This window comes from Cucurbita moschata, unplaced genomic scaffold (assembly GCF_002738365.1).
Source record: "Cucurbita moschata cultivar Rifu unplaced genomic scaffold, Cmos_1.0 Cmo_Scf00027, whole genome shotgun sequence".
NCBI classification, from domain to species: Eukaryota; Viridiplantae; Streptophyta; class Magnoliopsida; order Cucurbitales; family Cucurbitaceae; genus Cucurbita; species Cucurbita moschata.
In genome coordinates, this window is record NW_019268543.1 from 1,122,450 (window position 1) to 1,147,451 (window position 25,002).

The following is a 25,002-nucleotide window of genomic DNA, read 5'->3' on the forward strand; positions in this document are numbered from 1 at the left end:
TTTAGTTTGTCTGGGAATCCGAAGATTATAATAAAAGTGGATTAGATTCTTGTTGAAATCATTAAAGATTTTTTAAGTAAAAAAGACAGAAGAAGAAGAAGACCTTGGAGTGTCTGAAAAGCCAAATGTTTTGTATGTTATGGGCGTGATTTGAGGAGCCCAAATGTGTGAGAAATAAACAAAGAAAAAGGAACATTTAGGGGAATCCATTTCTTTGATCCGCCATTGTTGCACACATTATAGCCGAAGGTTTCACAAAATCATTGAAAGTGGAAGCACAATCATTTCCATGTGGAACTGATGGAGAAGAAGACGCAGCCATGCCTTTTGCCGAAAGCAGCACCAAAGCGTTTCAAAATTATCTTTTAAAATATTGAACGGACTAAAATTGAGATATTATGAAATGACGTGACAATAATCTTAAACACAAACTAAGATACAAACATTTTTAAATCACTGCCGTATTTGTTTTAGATAATAATTTCTATCCAAAATTTTAATAAAGTTACATAATATTGTAATTTGAAAGAATATAAATGTTAAAATTTAATTGTTATTTCATTTTTTAAATGAGAATGGAGATAAAATTCGTAATATAGATTAAACATTAAACAATAATTAATAAAATAGGATTTAATTTTTGTAACTTTTTTTATAAAATTCATAAATTACATAATTGTTAAAATTTAAAAATTATTTTACAAATCTTGAACTTTTGGATTTTTGACGAATAGATTCTTCTGTAATAAAAAAACTTTTAATTACATTTTAGATAATAAAATTTAAAAGTTAAAAATTAATTAAACGAAGAATCTTCCCACAAATTGAATAAATATAATATTTATTTCTTAAAAATTTGAATGGGCCCACAAAGCGTTATGATTTATCCGCCGGATAAATAATAATATAAAAATCCAGTGACAAGTGGCGCTATACGGCCGGCCCAGATTCTTTCAAATAATAATATAAATATCATATTTTGGGTTTATATATTTATTTGGTTTCTTATAATAATAATAATAATAATAAATAATAAATCACATGGTCTTTAAAATTCTTTTTATTTTAAATTTATCCCTAATGTCTCGGATGTTTTAATTTCACTATTTTAAAATAAATGGATAGATTATACAAATTTTAAAATAATAACTTTAAAAAAAATACTAAATAAGTAATTTAAAAATTAATTCTAAAGTATTTTTTATTATTTATTTTTTAAAAAATATACAGATTTTATCCTTGAAAAATAAGTTATGTTAAATATACTCTAAATTATTTATCTTTTATTTATTTATTTTAATTTTCCACAAATTACTCTAAATTCCAAAAATTCCCAAAATGGGCATAAGAGAGTCGTAATTTAAGTTGGGTTCACTTTCTGGCTCAGAGATTCCGTAGCCCTCGGAGTCCCCTCGGAGTCCTATATAAAGGAGGGCAGAGAAAGCAGGACCTTAAGCCACCAAGATGGGAGCCGAGCCTTTGCTTCACACTGCCAATGACTCTGAAGCTGCCCCTCTTATTCTTGGTCTTCAACCTGCTGCCCTTATCGACCATGTTGCTCGTGTCGATTCCTCTCTTCTTGATCGAATTCCCGGCGACCGCGGTGGCTCAATGCCGGTAAACATCCTTCTTTCTTTCGCCTTTTTACTCTACTCGCTCAATTGTGTTTGTTGTGTTCTGTTTTGGATTTCGTTGTGTTTTTAAGATCAGAATTGTATTGACTAATTTCTGTGTTGTTGATTCATCTTTGATTAAGCGGGTGGTTCTGCTTCTGACGACGTTTTTGTTTCTTCTAATGTTTGAATCTCTCTTTGATTATGTGTTCTGTTCTGTGTGGTTTTGGAACTGTCTTTTTACTGTCCAATACAGTCGGATTTCTTACGGTGCTGTGGATTTTGTTTTTTTTCTACTTTTAGGAGCTGAATTCTTGTTGTTTTTGTGCAATGCTCTGTTTTTGTTTTCTTTAATCGAGCATGTGGGGAGGAGAATTTAGTTTATGTTTCTTTTTTCACCATTTTATTCGTATCCAAGTGCTGAATTTCGTCTGTTTTGAGTTTATTTTCAGGTTGGTATGGAAGAGCTTGAGAATATTCTGAGTGAGGTGAAATCCTATATACGTTCCTCGCCTGATGATCTGACGCCGGTCAAGACAATAGCTGGGGGAAGTGTTGCTAACACAATTCGAGGATTGAGTGCGGGGTTTGGAGTCAGCTGTGGAATCATTGGCGCCTATGGGGATGATGAGCAAGGAAAATTGTTCGTCAGTAACATGGGCTCCAATGGGGTCAATCTCTCAAGATTGAGGATGATCAAAGGTCCCACAGCTCAGGTCTGCTTCACTCCCTTCATAGTGGGGTGTCCAAATTTGCATTCTGTGTTTATGTGTTTTAAAGTTCTGAGAATGTATTGTAAATTGTCCGGCAGTGTGTCTGCCTGGTTGATTCATTGGGCAACCGCACAATGCGACCCTGTCTCTCAAGTGCAGTCAAAGTTCAGGTATATTACCTTCTCAGTTGGGAGTTCGTAACAGCCAAGCACACCGGTTAGCAAATATTGTCTCTTTGGGCTTTCCTTTCAAGGGCCCTCTATTAAGAAGAGGTTTCCACACCCTTACAAGGAATGCTTCATTCCCCTCTCCAACCAATGTGGGATCTCACAATCAACCCTCCTTGGAGGCCTACCATCTTCGCTAGCACACTGCCCGGTATCTAGCTCTGATACCATTTTTAACAAAGGACAATATTTGCTAGCGGTGTGTTTGGGCTGTTATAGAGTTTGTTATAGAGTTTGTGTTGGTTTGTTGAATAAATTGATCAGTTTAGTACTTTTGTATGTTAAACAGATGAGCTTTGGTTACTAAATATGCTGATTATCTATTTGTTTTGTGATCTTTCAGGGCAATGAACTGAGTAGAGATGACTTTAAGGGCTCTAAGGTCAGGATACTCCCATCTTTATTTTCTTTTAACATAAGAGGTAGAGGCTTTTGGTAGACTTAATTATTTCCATGTCTTTATTGCAGTGGCTTGTAATGAGATATAGTATATTTAGCTTAGAAGTTATTCAAGCAGCTGTAAAGATGGCCAAACAAGAGAGAGTTTTAGTATCCTTGGATTTGGCCAGTTTTGAGGTATAGAAATAGACAACTTTGTTATGCCGTTTTAAAAGAAATGTTGAACAAAGTAGCTCACATCTCTATATTTGGCCAGATGGTTCGGAATTTTCGATTGCCTCTTCTCAAGCTATTGGAGTCCGGGGATATCGACCTTTGCTTTGCCAATGAGGACGAAGCAAAGGAGTTGATAGGGTGATGGTCGTTCCTTTTAAGCTCGTTATTCTTCGAACTCGACTGATTGTTAATTTGATATCTGCACTACTTCAGCTGTTGGATATTTCGGTTCTGTGGCAGAACATTTTCTAGTTGATGGTATTAACATCTGTCATCTTTACAGGGGTGAGAAAGACGCTGATCCTGAAGTTGCACTAGAATTTCTTGCAAAGCACTGTCAATGGGCAGTGGTGACATTAGGTGCCAATGGTTGTATCGCTAAGCATGGAAAAGAGGTTAGTGATTGATTTTTCCTCTTATTGGCAACATGTGACGATTCAAACATTAGAATATCTTCTAGTTTCTTTCTCATGAACACAATGTTTCAAGCTTACGCATGGATCGTTGGTAAAATGAGTCTCTTTTTTGTGGATAACTAGCACTCGTGCTTTGCTTTGGAGTCTCTAGGGAGAGGAGTAATAAAGTGTTTAAAGGTGTGGGGAGTGGTCTTGGTAGAGAGTTTCCAAGCCCACTGCTAGCATATATTGTTCGTTTTGGCCCGTTATGTATCACCGTCAACCTCACGCGTTTATTAGGGAGAGATTTTAATTCTCCTCTCCAACCGAGGTGGGATTTCACAATCCACCCCTTGGGGGCGCAACGTCCTCGTTGGCACACCACTCGGTATCTGGCTTTGATACTATTTGTAACAACTCAAGTCCACCACTAGCAGATATATTATCTGGATGAGTATCGGTTCGCTCTATAACTTTGAAAGACGCGTTTTAAAATCTTGAGGGGAAGCCCATAGGGGAAAGTCCTGAGAAGACAATATCTGCTAGCAGTGAGCTTGAGCGGTTAATGTTTCATCCCATGTTAAGGTTCCATATTCTCCCTTTGGCCTTTTTGGTGTGCAAGGACTTTTGTCGGTTAAGGTTGATCTTACTTGATTGGACCCCTTGTCTTTAGCTTGGCTTCTTTTGGGGGTTTGTCTTTTTTATGTCCTTTGTATTCTTTCATTCATTTCAATAGGACATGGAAGTTTCTCGTTGCATCTAGGAAATGTTTAGTTTGTCCAAAGCAATACACAAATTCAAGAGACCATAGAGTGGAACCAAGTGTTCTGAATTCTGATACAATATTTCCATGTGTGGGTCATTAGTAATGAAGTTACATAACTCCCCTCAACATATCAGGTTGTCCGAATTCCAGCGATAGGGGAGTCAAAGGCGACCGATGCGACCGGAGCAGGCGACTTGTTTGCGAGCGGGTTTCTATACGGATTAGTGAAGGGATTATCTCTTGTGAAATGCTGTCAATTGGGATCATGCAGCGGCGGTTCTGTCATCCGTGCCCTTGGGGGTGAGGTTACCCCAGAAAACAGGCAATGGATGCACAAGCATTTGCAGATCAAAGGGCTTCCGCTCCCTGAGATCCCTCAATGATCAATCATTTCTCTCATGTCATTGTTGCCTCCATCATCTCTTTCAAGTTATTTGAAGTTAGCTGGACCTGTTTGATAATCTTAGGCTTTATGTCTCTCCATAAACAAGATGTAAAAAGTTGTTTTTCATTAATGTGATTTCATCTACTTTCAAGCTCCTCTGTGGTCTCTAGTGCGTATGTGCATGCATGTTTAAAAAGGGACCGTCAATATAAGAAGTCCTAACGTCAAACTAAGCGTCTTTGTACTTCACTTGTTGTACTTAGGCTCGGATCCATAAAACTTCGAGCGAACTTTGCAATGCATCAAGATCTGTCATATATCCTCTTCACATATGGAAAGAATCCATTCATCTTCTTTCTGAAGATTCTCCCCTTCATACAATTCAATATTAACTAGCTTGATTCCAAGTGTCTAAGGACCATTGTGGATCAGCTTAATGTTCTTCTCACAATAATATAATAGAAAAACATAATCAGTTGTGATAACGCATTTTAAACGGTCTGATACAACTTTCATAAATGTAAAATCGAAATCTGAGGCCACAATAGAGAAGTATCGAAATGTCTGCACTAAAGATCCAAACCTAACAGCAATACCCAGGAAGTGGGGAAGGGAGAGGCAACGTCTGCACGGTGTGTGCCCTTAGATATCCATTGGCGCCACGCCTTGATCTGGGGCACTACCTTGGTCTGTCCCTGCAGCAGCTGGTTCGGGGGCAGCAGAATCACCCTGCTCCGGGGCGACATCCTGATCCGCAGCAGGAACATCATCCTCCTTAACAATCTCAAATTCATCAATCAACTTCTGAACAGTTTCCCTATCCAGTATATGGAAAGGTTCACCAACTCCCAAAATGGAAATCGTGCATATGGAGGAAGTTAGTTTTTCTCCTTGCAAGGTTTCTCTGGTAGCCATCAGTGCATCTTTGATTAAGTCGTCTCTAGAAGAGTCCTTGAAGTTCTCAAACCTCCTTTCCAAGTATGTCTTTGCAGCCTGAGAACGGGATCCTATGGCAAAAGCTTGATATTCAAAGTAATTCCCGCTCGGGCAGTTGTAGTAGAGATGAGCGCCAGACTCATCCAGACCACCTACCAGCAGACCAACACCGTATGGACGTTTCCATGAGCGTTGGGTGCAGACCTGCAACAAATGTGCAAGATAATTAGAGAAACCTAAGTTTCTGGACATGAGAACTGGTATTCCCTGTAAAAATAACCATGCTTGGAGCCCTGAACATACATATAACAGAACAGTTCAGAGAGAATACACCCTCAATAAAGAACCAGCAAGAACCAGCAAAGGATTGATAACAATTAACAACTACATCTGGTCCAAAGCCATAAGCTACGTCCTACACACTTGAATATATTCTCGTGGGAAGGAATTCACCATGATTTATGGAGAAACAAAAGGGTACACGTACAACAAAATAGCAGTCCACTCCCCTTTTACCCATATCGGTTGACGTAAACCTATTTTACAGCGGAAAAAAAAAAGTAGAGGTTAAAGAGGGGATAAATGCATGAAGATAAGCTCCTGAAAGCTCGTTCAGGCTGGTGGCTGAAATGAAAAGATAGAGACGTTTGGAAGTTTGCCATTAGAGCTTATCTATGGCTCATTTGGTTAGAAAGAAACCAGATCATCTTTCACGACGCGTTTGGTTAGAAATGCTTACATAAGTACATCGATTTTGTTCTTCATACAGTCTCTCATTAAAGTGCCCTTCCCACAAAATTTGTTCTATAGCATAACCACATAGTATTTCAGATCACCCTAGTTTGTAAGGTCTTCATGTATTAGCTAGTTGGCGGTGGATGCCATTTTCTCTAACTCTGGACTCCAGGTTTTTTTGTCTTTATTTTTGTTGTGAATACAAGATCTCTAACAAAAAAAAAAAAACAAAAAAAAAAGTGGGATAAATGCAATAAGCCAGGTTACCAAGATTGTTTCTTCATCTACACTACTATATGAGTATCGCATTCCGAGTACCAACATTTTATTCCCCAAATTTCAAGCAAAGCTAGGAGAAGGGCAGTAAAAAGGAATTGAGATATCAAAATGATTAGGCAAATCAAAGAACTTGAAAGCAGAATCTAACCCTATAAAGGATCTATTTAAATCAACACCAACACCAACACAACAACCACATTGAAACGGAATTAAAGAACTTAGCAGAGAATGGCACGTCCTCATGCTATCTCTCAGTGCCCTGTCACATACTAATAAATTAAACCCAATTCCAGGAATTCATCACTCCACTTTTTTTCTTTTTTCCTTTTTTATGGTAAGAACCCGAACTTTTATTGAGAAACATGAAACAAAACGTTCCTAGGAAACCATTCCAGAAGAAATTATTGGGAGCTATGCCATCCCCCATGACCACCAGATAGCGACATAGTTAAACGAATCTAATTTTTCATACATCTAATGGTCATAAAAAGTGGTAGATACATTGTGACCCTAAATAATTACTCAACTTCCTGGCTTCTACTAAAGTCTAAACTATTGAACAACAAAATACAAAAAATTAGAAAGAACAAATTACCAGCAAGGCTAGGTGGGTTCAAACTAATTCAACAATTGGAGAGCTTGAAGTCCTAGTTTGTTTCTACTACTGCAGGGTTAAGAATCAGTGGAACGAATACTAACAGCATAAGATAAGCAAGCAGAAAGCCCATAATCTTTAGCTGCCATTAAGCACTCAAAGTGCTGATCATTAGAGGATACATAGGCAACCTTCTGCCATTTCCTAAATGTTCATTAACTTCAGTTTCTGGCTAATAAAAGATTCACATTCTATCCCCTCAGCTTAGAGAACTTAATAATCTGAAATGTTTCACCTTTAAATATCCAGCTATGGTAATGCGTAATTTCAGAACCAAGCCCGCCACTGGCCAAATAAATTCAAACCCACAGCATAGATAGCTAAAATACAAGAAATACCTAAGAAACTACAAGCACCAACAAATTGTGAACAGAACGAGGGCTTCGTTTACAAACCTGAGCCTTATCGGCAAGTTGAACTACGAGACGACCAACGGGAAGCGGAGATTCGTAAGTGTAACTGTAATTGATACACTCAGATCTCATATAACGGGAAAGAACGCGTCCATCAGCAGTAAGGCCGGAAATGGCGACGCCGATGTGATCGTCGACTTTGAAGATCTTCTTCTGGTGCGAGGATAGTTCAGAGTTAGCCTTATTGACGCAGGCAAGAACCACATGGGTCTTGGATCGGAGGCCAATGGCAGCGGAGCCTTGCTTCACGGCCTCCATCGCGTACTCCACCTGAAACAACCTCCCCGCCGGACTCCATGTCGTCACGTCCGTATCGTACTGATTCCTAAACATTGTTGCTGAAACAAAAATAAAAACAATTCAAGAGTTTCACAGAGCCACAATCACGATCCCTGGTGTGCACAAAGGGAGAGGATTGAGGTCGTATTAATGGAGGATTTAGGGGTTTTCGTCTTCTCCAAGGCAATATTTGGCGATGGGTTTCCTCACTTGTGGTGACTTTACTCGTTTTTTATTTTTTTTATTTTGAAATTACTTTTTCCTATTTAAAACTTAAATAACACTTCATTTCTAACTTTTTTTTTTTTTTTTTTTAATTTGGTTTTTTTTTAAATAAAAAAATTCATTATTTTAACCAAATAGTTGAAGTATATAAATCAAAATAGATCCACACGGTAACAATATGAGTGGTATGACATTGCTAGTTCGAGCATAACTTAGTGGATACAGACATTACTTAATGTCTCAAAGATTGCTGACTTAATCACGTGACTCATCAATATATAAAAAAATAAATTTATTTATGTAACCGTCTAAGCCCACTGCTAACAGATATTGTTCTTCTTATGCATTTTCTTTTAACTTTCCATAAAGGTTTTAAAACACATCTACTGGTGAGAGGTTTCCACGTCCTTGTAAGAAACGTTTTGTTATTCTCTCATACCAATGTGGGATATCACAGTCCACCCCTTGGGTGCTGACACACTGTCCAATATCTGACTATGATACCATTTGTAACCATCTAAGCCCTAGTAGATATTCTCCTCTTTGAGTTTTATCTGAAGGTTTTAAAACATGTCTACTATAGATAGGGTCTAGCCTTACTGGGATTAGAGGTGGTCACTTGTCAATATCTTATAGTGGTGGAGTTAGTCGGTTATTGTTACCGTTTAATGGGGATGATAAAAATAAAATTATTTTTAAAAATCATTATTGTTTAATGATTATAAAATATAATGCATAATAATTAGAGTAATATGTTTTTGAAAATAATATTTATCATAGATATAAAATAATTGGCTTAAATGAAAATATATAGGAAATTGTAAATTCGAAATGGATAATTAAATATTAGAGATAAAATTAAATGACGACAAAATGGAACTATTGGGTATGGAGCCCATGGGTTTCCATTTTATGGGCCAGAAATTCATTATCCGGCCCATATTGTCCAATTCGCCCAGTCGCCGAAAGCTCACACATATTCAACGACGAAAAAGGAGGGAAAACAAGCCCTAGAGCGAGAGCGCCATTTTCTTCGACTCCTTGTTCTTTTGAGCTCCACAGATTTCAAACAAGCCCTTGCTCGCCATTTCGGAACCATGGTAACTAAGAATTTTCTTTTTTCCTTGCTTTTCGGTTCTGTATAATGTTTTCGTTGTTCTTTTTACCCTTTTTTTCCCCTTCGATTCGATGTGGAATGAGTGTTAATGTAGCCGTATGTTGTATCAGATAGTTGGCTGAAGTTTTCGATTTATTTTACTGATTCTTCTGTTATGTAGATTCTTGGCCGTTTATTTATTTTTTCCTCCATTTTGCCTTGATTCGTAAATGACGCTTAATTCTATGATATGATTGTTTGGACGTTGTAGAGCATCCCAGTTAACCCGAAGCCGTTTTTGAACAATTTGACTGGAAAGACTGTGGTTGTGAAACTCAAGTGGGGGATGGAGTACAAAGGTTTGGTTCTATCTGCTGCTTGTTTTCCTCGTTTCTCTTGCCTGCTGATGTTTGTACTCACTTTCGTTTACATTTCAGGCTTTCTTGTCTCGGTGGACTCGTACATGAACTTACAGGTGTGTTTCTACTTGCATTGACATTAATTTAGTTAGTTCTTTTCGATTACGATCATATTCTCGTTGTTTTTATGTCTCCCTCTGCTGCGGAGCTTTGTTTACCAAGAGTCCGTATACTATTTTGACTGTAGTGAATTTACTCGATATGAGAAGGGAACTTAGTCTAATCGTCTTTTTACTTGAAACATTGTTCAAACGTTGCACTAACTGTTTCAATGCCGTTCATCTCTGAATCTAACTTGATGTGTTCTGCTCATATTGAAAGTTCCCCCTTACAACTATTTATCATTGGCTTTCTCTGGAAAACTAGTTTGAAAACAGCGTTGGCCATTTTTGTTTTCATAATTTTTTGTAAGAAATGCTTTGGAATAATTTGTAAATTTTATTATTTATTGTGCATGTCGAAACTGGTATACATAGTCAAGTGGTTTAGGCATCTCTACTTCGTTTAAGAGGTCGTTGGTTTCACTCCTCACTCCCACATTTGATTTAATATTCTCGAAAGGGAAATTAAGTTACAACTTTTTAAATGCAGCTTGCCAATACTGAGGAATATATCGACGGACAATGTACTGGGAGTTTGGGAGAAATATTGATCAGGTAACCTTTTTTTTGTGATTGGAAATCACAATATCTAGTGCATCAATGCTTATTTGTTGATTGTAATGTGATTGGAGTGTTGTTTGAAATATCATTAGACTAATAAGTGTATATTAGTGATTGAATAGAGAAGTTGTGGTGATTCGATATAAATAGTATGGGATGGAAAGGAGAGTAGAGAATTTTTTAGTGGTTTAGGCTTCAGTGAGTATAGTCACGAGAGGGAAGGTTCCAAGTACCTCAAATATTTTGTTATCTTGGTGTTCTGTTATGTTTTATATTTCAGTATATTTGGTTATATCAAATCTACTCCAGAGAAATTCGATAATGGCCATGGGGTCAGATGAAAATTTATGTGAACAGATGTTGATGTTTTTATGTGAAGAGAATCGTTCCCTGAAGTAATTGGCAGAGGTAATGGATTCAATGTTCCAATCTTTTCGAGATAGAGTGGCACAGAATTTTAGTGAAATGAAAGCGGAGATTATAGAAATAAGAAAAGAGATCAGATGGGCAAAAACAAAGAGGTAGACATTCATATTGGAATCAGATTTCTCATCTCGCAAGGATACAAAAAAGGTTGATGATGAAGAGAGTGAGACGGCCACAAAAACATGGAACAAACCTCAGAATCCTCACATGAGGAACAAGAGTGAGAATGAGAAGTCGATGAAGAAAAAAGTAAGAATGGATTAAGGATTAATGGAGCTTGTATGGAAGCAAAGGGGAGTGTGCAAAAGAGCTGTAGAAGGAACCAAAAATACGCCTACCAAAAAACACTTAATGTATGGTTTAGATCGAGGGGAGGTTAACCAATAAACAATTGCTATTTCTATGGCTGGAGATTAGTTTGATGTTTGAAAACCTTTGAGTGGGTTGGGAAGGCATTCAAGTTAAGAAAGGAAGGATTTCTGGAGAGATTGTCAGCAATTGCTACTTCTATGGCCAGAGATAAACGCTTGGGGAGGCGCTAACGCAATCATCATGAAGAGAGGTGTTTGAGGGATCAGAGAGGAACTGCTGTGCAAAAAATAGAAATAACAAAAGTCGTGCAAGAGAGGCCAATGCTGGTGGAAAATGCAGGAGCTGTTGATGGAGATGGGGTCGTGGAGAAGGCATCAACACAAATTTCGTCAAGATGTATTCGTGGATATGAAGTTGTCTAGTCACGCGAATTGTTAGAAGAAAAAAAAGGTCCATTTCTTCGTAACTACAAAAATAAGGCTCATGCTATACAAGTTGAATTTTGGGGTGTGTTAACTTCTATATTTGAACTCAAGAACTGACCCACTACTAAAAGGAAAACCCTAGGAGCCATAGGTCCACATGCTCTCTTTTCACCTGCGTTGTCGCACATCCTTATTTCTATTCCCAACACTGCCGATTGTTGCCTGTGATATCTCCTCTACATGCCACTGCTTTCCGCACAAGGTCATCAAAGCACAACCAGTTGGGTGTTTGAAAGGGGAACGGATTTAGCCTTGAGAATGAGTATGCCGAGGAGAGATGTTCCAAATGCCTCGTAACTTTGGTTATCTTTTACAATTTAGTATACTTGTTTTTATCATAATATGAATGGCTGTTTATGACATAAATGACTCGAGCGAGAAAATGTAACAGACAACATGTAGAATAAGGTCGTACGCATGCATTTTTCTTTCTACGAGGACTATTAAGGATATGTTAGTAAGTTATTTGTGCTTATCGATGAATTCTTGCACAGATTCTCATATCGAACATGGCAATGTTCCTACTTTTTCGTGACAGGTGTAACAACGTTCTTTACCTTCGCGGAGTACCGGAGGATGAAGAGATAGAAGATGCCGAGCGTGACTAGCATGTAAATTTTTAGCAGCTTTTTGATGGCGTAGCAGTAGTGAAGTTTTATGATGTTATTGATACTATTTATGGCATCTCAAGGGACAGGAACACTCCAATTTGGTGGATTTCAAAACCTGCAACAATCGGTTTGCTATCATACAAGGATGTTTTTATTTTTAAAATTGACCATTATTCTTGATCCATAAAATTTTTAAAAAATATCTCAAAATTTCTTAACCCTCAATTCACGTGTCCAATACTATCACTTATTTTAAAATTTCATTTTTATTAAATGTTTTACTCATTTTAAAAAAATCAAACTTTAATTTAAATATACGTATAGTATGACAATTAATTCTTTAAATTTTAATATCTGGGTGATATCGAATATTATGAAATTTAAAAAGTAATCATAGATTAAGCTTTTTGGATTTAATTGCAAAGAAAATAAATTTCAGAGAGCTGTCAAATCGGTAATAGTTAATGATTTATTCACATTTGTGAGTAAACTATTATTTTTTTGTCCCAAATTTTCTTATTGATATTATTATTTTAGGGTAAAAATATTAAATTGAAAAATGAAAAATGAAATAAATATTTTAATATATATTATTTAAAAATATATATATATATAATAATTGTTTTTTTTAAATGATAAAACTCCCCAAAACCCCCGACCATATTGCATAGAACAAAACATTCCATCCATAATACCAAAAATTGCCTTTTCCCTCTTTCAGATCTGAACCGCTGCATTTGCTCGACACGTCCTGTTGAGCTGATTGTCGTCCCCAAATCCCTAATTCCACTATCAACTCCCTTTCCTCTGCTTCTATTCCTTCTCATATTACTGAGTTCTCACCTTCTTCTCGCGGGTTTTTTTTTCTGTTTCATTCTTCGATTCGATCGTTGCTGCATTGTGGAATGTGGGTTTCCTCAGAAGATCTAGGGTTTATATCACCGGATAGCTACGGCCTATATGCGATTTTCAGATCAGGTACTTGAATCTCTGATGATTAATCGTTATGATGTTTGCTGCCTTCTTCTATATATTTTGCCATTTCTGTGGTTGAACGATTGAAACGAATCTCAGAGGACGAACGCTTGGGATGGAGATTGTACTAAAAGAGAAGGATGCTGCGGATTGGGTTTATAGAGGCGAAGGAGCCGCTAATCTTGTTCTTGCATATACTGGCTCCTCTCCAGCTTTTGTATGTTGAACCTGTCGCTCCTTTCTCTTATTACATATAGATAAAAAAACACGATTGTCATTAGGATGAATTTGGCAGTTTCTACGTTGTTACAGATACTTATCTGTAGTTGCAAGTTTGTGACTGGGAAATGGGGCATTGGATAGCCAGGAAATTCTTGACAATTTCCTTTTCTTTGCGTATATAACAGATGATAATCTAAATGAAGGGATGGTTTGAATTCAACCTACAAAAGAGAGAGCATTACTTTGGGGATTTAAACTTTTTTGGGGACTAACTATTCTTCTTGATATAGATTGGAAAAGTTATGCGTATACAAAAGGCTTCTATCAATGGATCACAGCATGCGAGGACTCCGACCGCATTTTCCAAATACGAATACTTGTTGTGGGGTGACATAGGGAACCTTGTCTCATCCGCTGATAGGGACACTGCTGCCCAAACCTTTGTGCAGCGTGTAATGAGCCCTTTATTGGGTTCCAAACACGTTGATTCTGGTGTATGTTTTTCCTTTGCTCTTTAAGTGGATTGATATATTTCAGAAATACAGCTGATTGTATACTTTTTCTTTTCATAGAATTCTACCATTAAAAGTGTTGCAAAACTGAATACAAATTTCTGAGCGTGGTATATCTTTACACTCGCAGAAACTTGTCTTAGTAACCAGAGAATTTCTAGAGTTTGCAGAGAAGAATGTAAATAGTGAACGCCCATCTTGGAGGGTAGATGCTGGAAAGATTGATACCCATCGTGATTATGTTCTTATTATATCTGATCATTCCATTTTCCCTCACGGTAATATTACATTTTCTACAATGTTCTATTAAATACCAATGTACCGTTGCATTTTCTTATAACGAAGAGGACAACCTGCCTGTATACTCTGTCCGATTAGTCATTGGTCCAGTTAAGGTGAAAAAGTTGTCTACATCATCCTATAGAACATATCTTGTTTAAGTAAGGCATTGCTTATTTGTTTTCTGTTATTTTATTCCCAAGGAATGAACCAAGGGGCTGATAGTAGCTTTTGCACATTATTCATACATGGTTTCCTAGTAGGTTACACATTATAGTAACTTCTTGGAGCTTTTTATGTGCATGATTTAAATCTGTCTAAGTACTCATGATGTAGGAGTGCCCATTTTGGAGTGACAAAGCTGTCCTAATTCCCTGTTTTCTCAGTGTTGATGCATTGTGGTGTTCCGATTTCTCTCTTTTCTTCATAAGAAAATAAAAAACGTGCACCTTCTGATTTATTTTATAGTTTATTATGGATGTTTAGGTATTCATGAAAACTTTTCCATATATGATCTTGATGAATGGTCAATTGCTGTGCTGCATATGAGTTTGCTGATTAGATTGTCTCCGTCTTCTGTATGCTCTTGAAAAATATAAGCCAATGGTTTTAGAAAAGGAATAACACTCAAATATACTATGTTTCCCGCTCTTGATTTCCTTTCGAAATGGAATGCTACCTTACCAATTGACTGGCCTTACTTGCAGCCATGATATCAGGCAGATAATGACGTCCTTGTTAATTTTCCCCTTTTGTTTTCCACTTTTTTTCATTATTTCATTTTGGTGATGGAATTGCTTACGTTTTCTATTTCAGGTGCTTTAGAAGGTGAGCCTTGCATATCTGTCGAGATAAAGGTACTTCTCACTTCTATGGTATTTATTTTTATTTTTTCTTTTTAGCATTGATTAATTTAATTCTGCAAGCATTACTCCAAATGAATGATAAAGTGGCTCTTTTTAAAATTTTTTGTTCTGTTTTCTTCTTACCCCAATAGCCAAAATGTGGGTTTCTCCCATTCTCAAGGTTCATAACCCATGGCAATGCGGTTAAGAGGTGTATGACTCGTTTCAGAATGCACCAAGCCCTTAAGTTGCATCAAGAAGAGGTGATCTTTCTTCATTGTTTCAATGAATTTAGCTGTCTTAATTTATTATATTTCCTAATTTAGTTTCCATCACTGTTGCAATTTATTTATTTTGTAGATATCAGAGTTCAGTGATTATGATCCACTTGATCTCTTCTCTGGATCGAAGGATCGTATACTTAAAGCAATTAAGGATCTTTTTTCCACGCCTCAAAACAACTTTCGAGTGTTCTATAATGGCTCTCTTATATTTGGGGCATTGGGTGGTTCTGCAGAGAATACTGACGTGATTGTTGGAGAAGCATTTGAAGATGCACTGAAGTCTGTCATCCTGGCAGATGATGGGCTATGCACTACTAGCTTGCTACAGCTTGTCACTGAAACTTTATATAAATCTGGAGTTCTGGATCGACTTCTTGAAGTCCAGAAGCTTGACAGTTTGGACATAGAAGGTGCTATTCATGCATATTATGATGTAATTTCAGAGCCTTGTGTGGTTTGTGGACAGTTGAATGAAGATGAAGAATTGCATAGATATGCCTCTTTGCATTCCCTTCCTCTTGATCAAAGCTTAAAGATTGTCAAAAACTTTTTGATAGCTGCTACTGCCAAAGACTGTAGCTTGATGATTAGTTTTAGGCCAAGAGAAGGGAAAGAATGGGGTTCTTCGAATAACACAATACGCCTTGAATCAACAGGGCAATTTTTTGATTATAAGGTACATGTAATTCATCTTTTCATTCTGTTTATTTCAAAAGGATTATTTGAAAGCATTTTATGTTATAATTCTTCCAATTGATATCCTTGCCACTCGAGAGTAAATATTTATGAATGAGGAAAGAGAGAGTCTGCTTTTAGAAATAGTTATGAACATTGAAATCAAGCAAGCGTTACATAACTATTTGGCATTTTTATGATAAAATTTATCAGGGCTCACCAATATGGATCTTTCCATTTCAATGATATTTTTGCTACTGCTTCTCTTTGGGTTTGTGTAAAATATTTGCCATTTGCTTCAGTTATGAGCTTTACTTCAATTCACCGTGTGCTTGAAAACCAAATCAGTCCAAATCTAAGCATACAAAAAGAAGTATTTATCAGTATCCTGAGTTGATTTTTCTCCACTTCAAGGTGTCCAATTTGTGAGGTGAAAAATTACCTGCTTACAATATTTCAGGTACACTTCATTGACTTGGATCTAAAACCAATGAAGAAGATGGAAGAATATTATGAACTGGATAAGAAGATAGTGGGTCTCTACAGGAAAATAGAGAAAGGGAAAGTAGGTGATATTCAAATGCAAAATTATATGAGACTAAGGTTGGAAAGTAGATCCAATATTAAGAAACAATTTCCTCATTGAGGATTTACTTATGTATGTGGTAAGTTCAATACTTTGCTTTCCTTACCATAATTATTACAGCGCCTGTTCTGGAATTTTAGTTACAGGCTAATTATATATACTACTTTACTTTATTTGTTTATTGCTCTCACATGATTCACCCTACTAATCCTCAGATAGACTTTTGCCCATCCCAAAGCTAGTTCTAAGTGACAATGAGAATTTTGATTTATTAAATTATTAAGTTTTATACTTTGAGGCTTGAACTCAGGGAAGGTTACTTTAAATATTCTATGCTTTTACTACTAGAGCCACCCAATGCAGATTATGATTAACATGTATATTTTCCATACATTTACTTGTTTACCTGGCATCTTGCCGTAATTTATCATGCATGCATCCTTTAGGAAATTTTCTTAGCATTCAGTATACAGAAGTTTGAAATTATTACCACAAAATTGCAAATATATACATTTTCCGGATAGATTATACTTGCTTTATATCTGTAATATAATTGAATATCATCATTTATGTTTACAGAATACTGGAGATACGGGGTTTGTGTTGCCCATGTCTATATCTGGACCTTCAGATAAAGGATTTATGGGGCATGCTTAAGTGGTGTGTATCATGGTCCAATACAATGGCTGCTCTTGGCTGCACCCATCCCTAAAAAATGAGCGATTGAAAAGGTTACTCTCTAGCATCCTTTGACATTATTTGTATTTATTTGCGTGCATGAAAATAAAAAATCTGTCAAGAATTTTCTTCAAGGGGAAGAAATATCTCATAAAAGTGGATCAGTTAGTGTGGCAAAATATAAGAACGGGAGAATTCTCATTGGATGTTATTTTTCATTAGTGAAGCTAATTTTTAGTGACATCATTTCAATTTAATGATATTCAAGTTTTTTTTTTTAAAAAAATTCGCATTCACTTGCATTTACCTTTATTCTCTGCTCCCTTCTGATCATTAACAATTTCCTCCACTGCTTCCTCCCCTCCTTGCTTTCTGGCCAATGGAGGATCCGTCGTGAGGACGCCCTCTCCCATCAAGTCTTACAATATTGTTGGGCTGCAGACCTGATTTCTATGGATGAAGAGATATTATTGGATTTGTTGAACCTTTATTTATGTTCTAAAAACCAGTCCCCTTGTTTAGTAGGGAAGAAGCTTTGGGATTTTCTTAATCCTCCCTCTCAAAAGCGAAGGGGGATTAAACCTCCTCTCTCTGCCACAGCTCTGCAACCATAGCGACATTTCATAATGCATAACGCTTTTGTACCTGTGAACTCGTTCCAATCCCATCCGATTTCGGAGATTATTCAAGCTCGTAATTTGCTAGTTGCCTTCTGATTTTGATCGTCTTCTGTTGGCAGGTATGAAAAAGAAGGGAAATCAACCAAGAAACTAGAAGCTTTTTAAAAAGAGATGTAACTGGCATAGTAGCGGGCACACTGCAGGCTGCAGTGTGATGCCTCAGCGCGTCAAGATGATCGGAGCCCTGATTTGATGAAGGGCTAAACTGTAGGGGGGAGCCATGTGTAGTATAATGTTACGTTCTGAAGGGGAGTTGGGCATTCAAGGAAAGGACAAGAAGACAAAAGACAACAAGGGACATAGTAGGGGGAAAATAAAATCGAGGGATTGAGGACGATATCATGCTTCTGATATAACCTCATTTTCCCTTCCATTCTTACCTTCATGTTTATATGGATTTCATCAATTTATTAGATAATTGAAGTGAAATTTGACTCCTAGGATTCCTACTCTGTCCTTGTTTCCTTTTTGTTTCTTCAATTCAACCTTTCTTAAATTGATATCCATTTAAAATTGAAGTATCTAAGTATTTTTTTTTCAGGTACTAAGATTAAGTACAAGGACAAACATCAAAATATTGATTATTATCTCATAAAGGTAAATTACTTAACAAAACTAAGGGCATTTCCAAACACAATTGATGACACCTTTGGGCCATTTTAAACATTTTGATATCACATTGTTCGATGGACCCTAGAGCTCACGGAGTAAAAGATCATCAACAAGGGTGTTCTAGTGCGTCATAGATAGATCTATGACTAGCATCATTTGATGATGCCACCTGAATCACTAGAAAGACGTAAAACATATAGCTAACCCACCTGAATCACTAGAAAGATATAAAGCATATAGCTAACCCAATAACAAAAGTTTATTACGTCGGCCGGAGCAGGCTACCATTAGAAGAGCCTATTTACCCTTGTTTCAGTAGCGACCGTTATGACTCTGTATAATATGACAGGTCATTACAGTGTGAGAGATGAATACATACAGTCAATCTCTTACAAGAAAACCCTCCGTCGGTACTGAAACAATATTACATACCTTCCTAACATTTAGGATCTGATCCTGTAGCAAGAAAACAGAAGTGAGGACAACAGCTAGCTCAAAAGGCAAATTGTACAAAGGTCCTATGATAAGGTTCCATAACATTCCTGAAGAACAAATAGAAAGTTGTGATATAAATTTACTTCGACGTAAAAATGTACACTTACTATTAATGAGAGAGTGACACAAATGTATCGGTACGTTATTAGACTACATAAGAGAATGGGGGGAAAAAAACTATCAAAAGAATGAATAATCAGCTGAAAATGCCCTCTTAATACTTACAGTTTGAAGAATTCTTGGATTCAATCAAAAGCTCTGACAAAAAAACGATGCTGTATCAGTAAGTAGAATTGCATTCCCAACTTCATGATGTCTTTTGTCTCTTCTTCAATGAGGATTCATATTCTAGCTCTATTCCCTGTTCCAGCTCCTTTTCTATCCATGCTTCGCCGTCAACGTCCGAGCTCATCGGCTGTACCTCCGTTGTGCTTGTAGTTCTACAGAGTCGTCTTCTCTTTATTGCCTCTCTGATTTGACATAAGTTTATCTTTTTGTAGTCCTTAGACATAGAAATAGGAACAGTTTTTGACTGTTTGATCTGATCAGGATAATTTTCTTCAGTATTCTGACAAATCCCAGTATCACCATTGTCAATGGCACTACTTGAACTCCCAGTATCGCTTGTTTGGCAGGGTAAAACTTCCACAGGACTAATGCGGTAATTCACATTTTGCTGATTGTGGCAACGACTAGGCGTTACAGACTTGTTGCAGTGACTGGCCTCCCTAATAGCTTCGTGACTATCGAGATGATCAGAAATCGTCACGCTTGATATACATGATTGGGAGCTATCAACTCTTGTCTGTCCATCTAAAGCTTCTGGCTTATGATTCTTCTCTTTTGAAGGTGGTAGGCTTTGTTTTCTATCTTTCTCGAATAACTTCAACATTTGGTGTATAACCTCTGAAAGGAATTCCAAAGAACATTTGGTAAATGCTCTCAAGTAGCAACAGTAAAATAGAGGGGTAAGAGGCATATGTATATAATGGGGAAAATGGTACAGATAACTTCCATTCCCTTTCCTTATTTAGTGAAAAATATATCATTACCAACTCTTTTACATTGATTTACTACTGAGATATCATATATATCATGCTCATTTGAAGCCAAAAACTAGCAAGACAGAACAAATATGAGTACAAAGATCAAGTTTAGCAACCTTGTAACTGTTTTGGCGAAACATCAAACTCCATCCACCAAGCCTTTCCCTCGTTTGAAGGCAATTTTACTTTTTGAAATTTGGAAGCAAGGAATATCGAACCTGCAGCGATATAATGGGGTTTGTACTCCAAGCACAGTGTTGTATAAAGCCTACAAGTTCCATGATGATGACATTAATCTCTAAAAGATGATCCTAGATTGATGTAAACAGCAACTTGATGATGAGTAAGATGAAGGTCCTTTACCAATCATTTACAAAATTCCAAGCCACCTTCCCAAGATCCGCAGCCATTCCCAATTTTTTTAAAGTAGCAACAAGTGGCTTGTAGGGAAGCTGAATGTCAACATCAAATGCAAGTGTTGACAATATAAGCCTCTCACTAATCAAGACTAATTCCTTTTGTTTGTTGAAAACTTCCTACAGGCATAATGTTGTATTCAGCCATCCGATTATTTCCTTTATAATATGCAGAGTGATCAATCACTTAAACATAATTGTTAAAGAAGATAACAGGCAGAGTACGTACTTTTTGTCTAATTCTTTTAGAGGCAGAAGGATCCCGTTTGAATATCAACTCAAAAGCCACAACGACGACATCATTCAGAAACCGTGGTGTCTCTTCAATCTTACAGGCAAGAAAGATACCTGCTGTTCCGATTGTCTGCGACAAATTATACATGTTTGAGTTACAAGACAAAATCCCATCCAATTGTCATAAATCCTTTCCAGATGATGTGGGTTGTGATATTAAAAAAGAAAAAAAGAAGAAAAGGAAGATTTTGAATGACCTTTTCCTTATTTAATCTTTTGCTTCAAAATTACGTTTTTCTTTTCAAGGAAAAAAATCAGGGTGCAGCCCCTGGAACTTAAAGATTTTTCGATGTCTATGGAAACCTAATAAAGGAAAAGGAAATAGTTCTTCGGATCAATGGCTATTCTGGAATCACTGAGCCAAGGCCCTTCCATTCTTAAATGAGATTGAAAATCAATCTCTCAGATGGAAGCGATGGAGTAAGCTTCAAATTTCTGGTGTTTTTCATTATCAAAGTTTGCGGCAGATGATGGAAGCCCTAGACTTTCAACCCCCCTAAGTCGTAATGAATTAGAATCAAAGAATGGAGGAGCCTAAACTACTAGTTGTATGGAACTGAGGTGGGAGAGGTTCTGGGGATACCAGAAGATGTCTTAAGAAATTACCAGCAATGGGAGAAAAAGAGAAGAAAATGAAGAGGGGGAATGTAGAATATGAGAGAAAAGAAGCGAGGCAGGAAAAATTAAATAGTCACCTAGACCAAAATTAATATAAAATTTATCAAAATTGTCAAATCACATAAAAGCTGCCACATCATCTTTCCATTAGTCAACTAATGGTTAAACAAGCTCAAAGACCATTTAAAACAATTTTGATACTTCAGAGACTAAATAGACACCTCACACAAACCTCATGGAGCAAAAGTATATTTTGACCAATCCAAAATAAACACCGAAGAGTTGAGAAGCAAAGACATAGTATTCACAACTTTACAGCGTGATGATGAAATTTTAGGAATGCATAACTAGATTCCATCACGTGTTGTTTTTTTTTCCTAAGAATGAATAAAATGATAATTACCAAAGAAACCTGGGGAAAACTCATAATTACCAAAGAAACCTGGGGGAGAAGAAGAGGGTAAATTTTGTGATTTTTTAAGCTGGCTGAGGGAAATTCAATTACTGAAAAGGAGGGTGTTGGATACAGCTGGTTTTGGGAGAGTTCTCAGTTCAAGGTGATAGGCGCTATAGCTACTTTTGAAGGTGATAAGCGCTATAGCTACTGGATTACAAGGTTAGAGGTTCTTCTAGGATCCTAGCAAATATTCAGAAATTGGGGTTTAAAATTCATTCTTTCCTTGTGCCTAGATTTTGAAGATACAATGTAAAAGTCTCTTGAATTTTCTTTGCCTTGCTCCTTGTATTAGCTCATTTGAGTACAAGGAATGGATCAAAGGTTGCACATCAAAAGGCCATTCATAACTGGTCCCCAATAATTTCATGTATGCTGTATGGAAAGTTAACTTTCCAACAAAAGCCAATATAATGGTACGGTTAATACATTTTGAAGGTTTAAACTCAACTATAAAACTCCAAAAAAGATGGCCATATCAGTTATGTACCCAAGTTGTTGCAGTTTATGTTTGAAGCACAATCATCCGTTCTCCCATTATACTTATGGGAGAAAATTTTGGGTCAGTGTTTCAAGTATTAAATTTCACAAGGGTCTTCAACTTGGCAGCAAAAATAATGTTTTCTTGAGATTGGTGGCATTTAGTAGAAAAAGATGGCTAAATTATCATGGTCAAAGCTACAATCTTTGAGTGGTTTTTGAAAAAAAAGAGAAATGGTATTAAAGAAACGAGCACTGTAGGAGGAAAGATTCAAGATCATCAAACACTATACGGCTTTTTATGAAACTACTAACAAGATGTTCTAGGTATGATGCTTCAGTTTTTTTTTTCTTTTAACAAAACTTGAGACAGTTGCATTGTAACTTTTCAAACATCAATGGGCTTACTATAGGATAGGACGATAGAAAACAATTCTTAAACCATCAACTTACCTGCCAGTCACTTTTAGCATGGGACTGACACATATAGAACCGGTGGCATACCATCATGGCACTTGCAATTGTTACTTGAGGCCTGAAAGGTATACAAATCACAAATCAGCACATCCACGTGAAAAATTGGAACTAGTCCTGATTATTGCTATAAGATAAAATATTACATAAAACTAAAATCATCAATATTTAAACAACACAAACGGGTCATCAAAAAACAGAACACCAGATCCATTACTCTAGAGGCTGCAAGTGAAGAGAACGGAAATGGCTAGAAAGTTATATGAAGAATCACATTATAAGAAATATTTCTCAGCTAAAAGAATACAGCAGAAGAAATAGTCGAATCTACTTAAATATGAACAGAGTACATTTGAAGAAATTGTCTTATAATAATTGTAAATACTTGAGAGTCGGATGGTGGTGGTGGTGGAGAAAATGGAGAATGATGAGAGGAAGGAGAGACTTTGTCATGCAGATAAGCAAGAAGCACGATGTATACAACAGAAATATAAAATGCTGTTCTAGAAATCAGAAACGTGTTAACAGAACATATTTCAGCATTCAGCATCAGAAAAGGCATGGGGCTCCTGTTCCAGCCTACTCACCAGGCATGTGTACCCCTATGATCTAGATCCTTGCTCACATATGAGTTTGTGACTCATTCCTTATATGCTCAATTTTCCAATAAAATCAACAACAAAGAAATGGTGCTTACTACGGGATCTTTTTGTTCAATGGACCACACTATGCCTGTCATCAACAGTATGTAGTATTCATCTAAAACTGTTTTATTATTTGTTTATTATCATTAATTTTTGTGACAAAAAATTAAACACATAACGGGGAGAGATGGAAAAACTTGGAAAAATTGCAATGTGTTGGGGTGTCGTCTTACACTAAATAAATAAAAATTCAAATAATATTTTAGAAATAAAAACCCTCCTAAGCTTATTAGACCAACTCCAGTGCAAATTCAAACAGAAGCATGTCCACATTTCCAGCTGTTCTCTTCCTAGGCTTCCTACTCTGTAACAAAACTTAATCAAAATGCCCCATGACACTATGAAACCATTGACTAGCAACAATAATGGACCGAGAAATAGAACTTGTGTGTGTCAAAACAGGTGGTGACTGAAGAATGAAGATAACTACAATTAAAGATAGTTTTTGGGAAGTGCCTTGCAAAAATGGGTTAACGAATTTTTTTTCTTTGAGCAAGTAAAAAAAAAAAGGTATTAAAGAAATGCAGAAACTGTCACATTCATAGAAATTATTGAAGCCTTACACTTTCAGCTTCATGCCAAGCTCCTGAAGAAACGAGCAATATGACTTCCGCAGTTGAGACTCTTTCTTGAAATCAACTCCATCCTTCCTGGATGGAGAATGATTTTCAATTTCCTGTCTGGAGAAATACCATTTGCGTGCAGAGATCAGATGCTCTTCCTGCACACAATGACTAGGTGTAGTTCCTGGAATGCCATTCTCAAGATGATTCTGGGGCAGCTGTCTTGCCATGGTCTAACTCTCTCAGCTCATTGAATAGCTTCAAAAAACCGAGCAGTGACCGATGAACAAATGATCATTCTCTTTCCTCAAACATTGAAAAAAAATACCTGTAGAAAAGTAGAGAGTGGTGAAACTGATAAATTGACTAAAGCATTTAGCTATCACTGCATCACTTGCTATTAAAGCACGGAACTTTCCACTCCATCCCTCTCTTCTCTCTTTCTTATAACCAAAATTAGTTTGCTAACAAGTGTTCTCAACATCCACCGAAAAATGAAGGCACAAGACTTCTCATTCAGTAGGGATTAACACTTAGAACATTCTTGTGGAATTCTATGCCAACAAAAATTATACATTAATACTATTCCTACTCATGGAAAGGCACAAGACTTCTCGTTCAGTACCCAAAAACAAGATCAAAACTACAATGGAAAGCATTGCCTCTACAAAATATGATTGAAAAACCAACTTAGACAAATATACCAAACAAGTTTTTGTCAAAAAGCAGAAAAACAAAACTAAAGACGTCAGCTAATCCACCAAAGCAGAAATATAAAACCCTACCTTGTAACCGTTAAAGTCGTCTTAAGAATCACAAATACGAACAAATTTAAAAAGAAAAAAAAAAAAAAAAAAAAAAAA

General features: G+C 36.6%; 5 protein-coding genes across 6 annotated transcripts in view; 3 read left to right on the top strand and 2 right to left on the bottom strand.

The window, feature by feature from the left end:
- The first annotated feature begins 1,429 nt into the window (after positions 1-1,429).
- LOC111462499 (uncharacterized sugar kinase slr0537-like) lies at positions 1,430-4,868 on the top strand. 2 transcript variants are annotated; one of them, XM_023106091.1, is made up of 8 exons: positions 1,432-1,617; positions 2,066-2,329; positions 2,425-2,496; positions 2,897-2,935; positions 3,022-3,129; positions 3,209-3,306; positions 3,452-3,563; positions 4,464-4,868. In XM_023106091.1, exons 1-8 carry the CDS (start codon positions 1,465-1,467, stop codon positions 4,710-4,712), a joined length of 1,095 nt encoding a protein of 364 aa, XP_022961859.1. In that variant the 5' UTR covers positions 1,432-1,464; the 3' UTR covers positions 4,713-4,868. The 2 variants fall into 2 exon arrangements, with proteins under 2 accessions (XP_022961860.1, XP_022961859.1); XM_023106092.1 differs by lacking the exon at positions 2,425-2,496 and having other exon boundaries at positions 1,430-1,617.
- Positions 4,869-5,122: 254 nt separating this feature from the next.
- On the bottom strand, positions 5,123-8,223 carry LOC111462503 (proteasome subunit alpha type-1-B-like). Its single transcript, XM_023106095.1, has 2 exons — positions 7,715-8,223; positions 5,123-5,854 (listed from the first exon to the last, which is right to left on the bottom strand). Exons 1-2 carry the CDS (start codon positions 8,063-8,065, stop codon positions 5,357-5,359), a joined length of 849 nt encoding a protein of 282 aa, XP_022961863.1. The 5' UTR covers positions 8,066-8,223; the 3' UTR covers positions 5,123-5,356.
- A 980-nt stretch (positions 8,224-9,203) lies between these two features.
- LOC111462396 (probable small nuclear ribonucleoprotein F) lies at positions 9,204-12,410 on the top strand. The gene is made up of 5 exons (XM_023105937.1): positions 9,204-9,336; positions 9,604-9,691; positions 9,770-9,807; positions 10,343-10,407; positions 12,175-12,410. Exons 1-5 carry the CDS (start codon positions 9,334-9,336, stop codon positions 12,242-12,244), a joined length of 264 nt encoding a protein of 87 aa, XP_022961705.1. The 5' UTR covers positions 9,204-9,333; the 3' UTR covers positions 12,245-12,410.
- A 488-nt stretch (positions 12,411-12,898) lies between these two features.
- Positions 12,899-16,701, top strand: LOC111462600 (inositol-pentakisphosphate 2-kinase-like). The gene is given in 9 exon segments (XM_023106229.1): positions 12,899-13,225; positions 13,322-13,439; positions 13,735-13,938; positions 14,087-14,234; positions 15,052-15,092; positions 15,233-15,343; positions 15,441-16,040; positions 16,500-16,611; positions 16,614-16,701. Coding segments are annotated over 8 exon segments (1,359 nt in total). The 5' UTR covers positions 12,899-13,225; positions 13,322-13,337; the 3' UTR covers positions 16,655-16,701.
- Positions 16,702-19,138: 2,437 nt separating this feature from the next.
- Positions 19,139-25,002, bottom strand: part of LOC111462599 (cyclin-T1-3-like) — a 7,093-nt gene continuing 1,229 nt past the window's right edge. Inside the window, exons 2-7 of the mRNA XM_023106228.1 lie at positions 24,140-24,467; positions 22,852-22,933; positions 20,782-20,916; positions 20,500-20,672; positions 20,253-20,404; positions 19,139-19,996 (exon numbers count right to left, since the gene is read on the bottom strand). Coding sequence (XP_022961996.1) covers positions 19,398-19,996; positions 20,253-20,404; positions 20,500-20,672; positions 20,782-20,916; positions 22,852-22,933; positions 24,140-24,369 — 1,371 coding nt within the window. The 5' untranslated portion in view covers positions 24,370-24,467 and the 3' untranslated portion in view covers positions 19,139-19,397. The remainder of the gene's footprint in view (positions 19,997-20,252; positions 20,405-20,499; positions 20,673-20,781; positions 20,917-22,851; positions 22,934-24,139; positions 24,468-25,002) is intronic.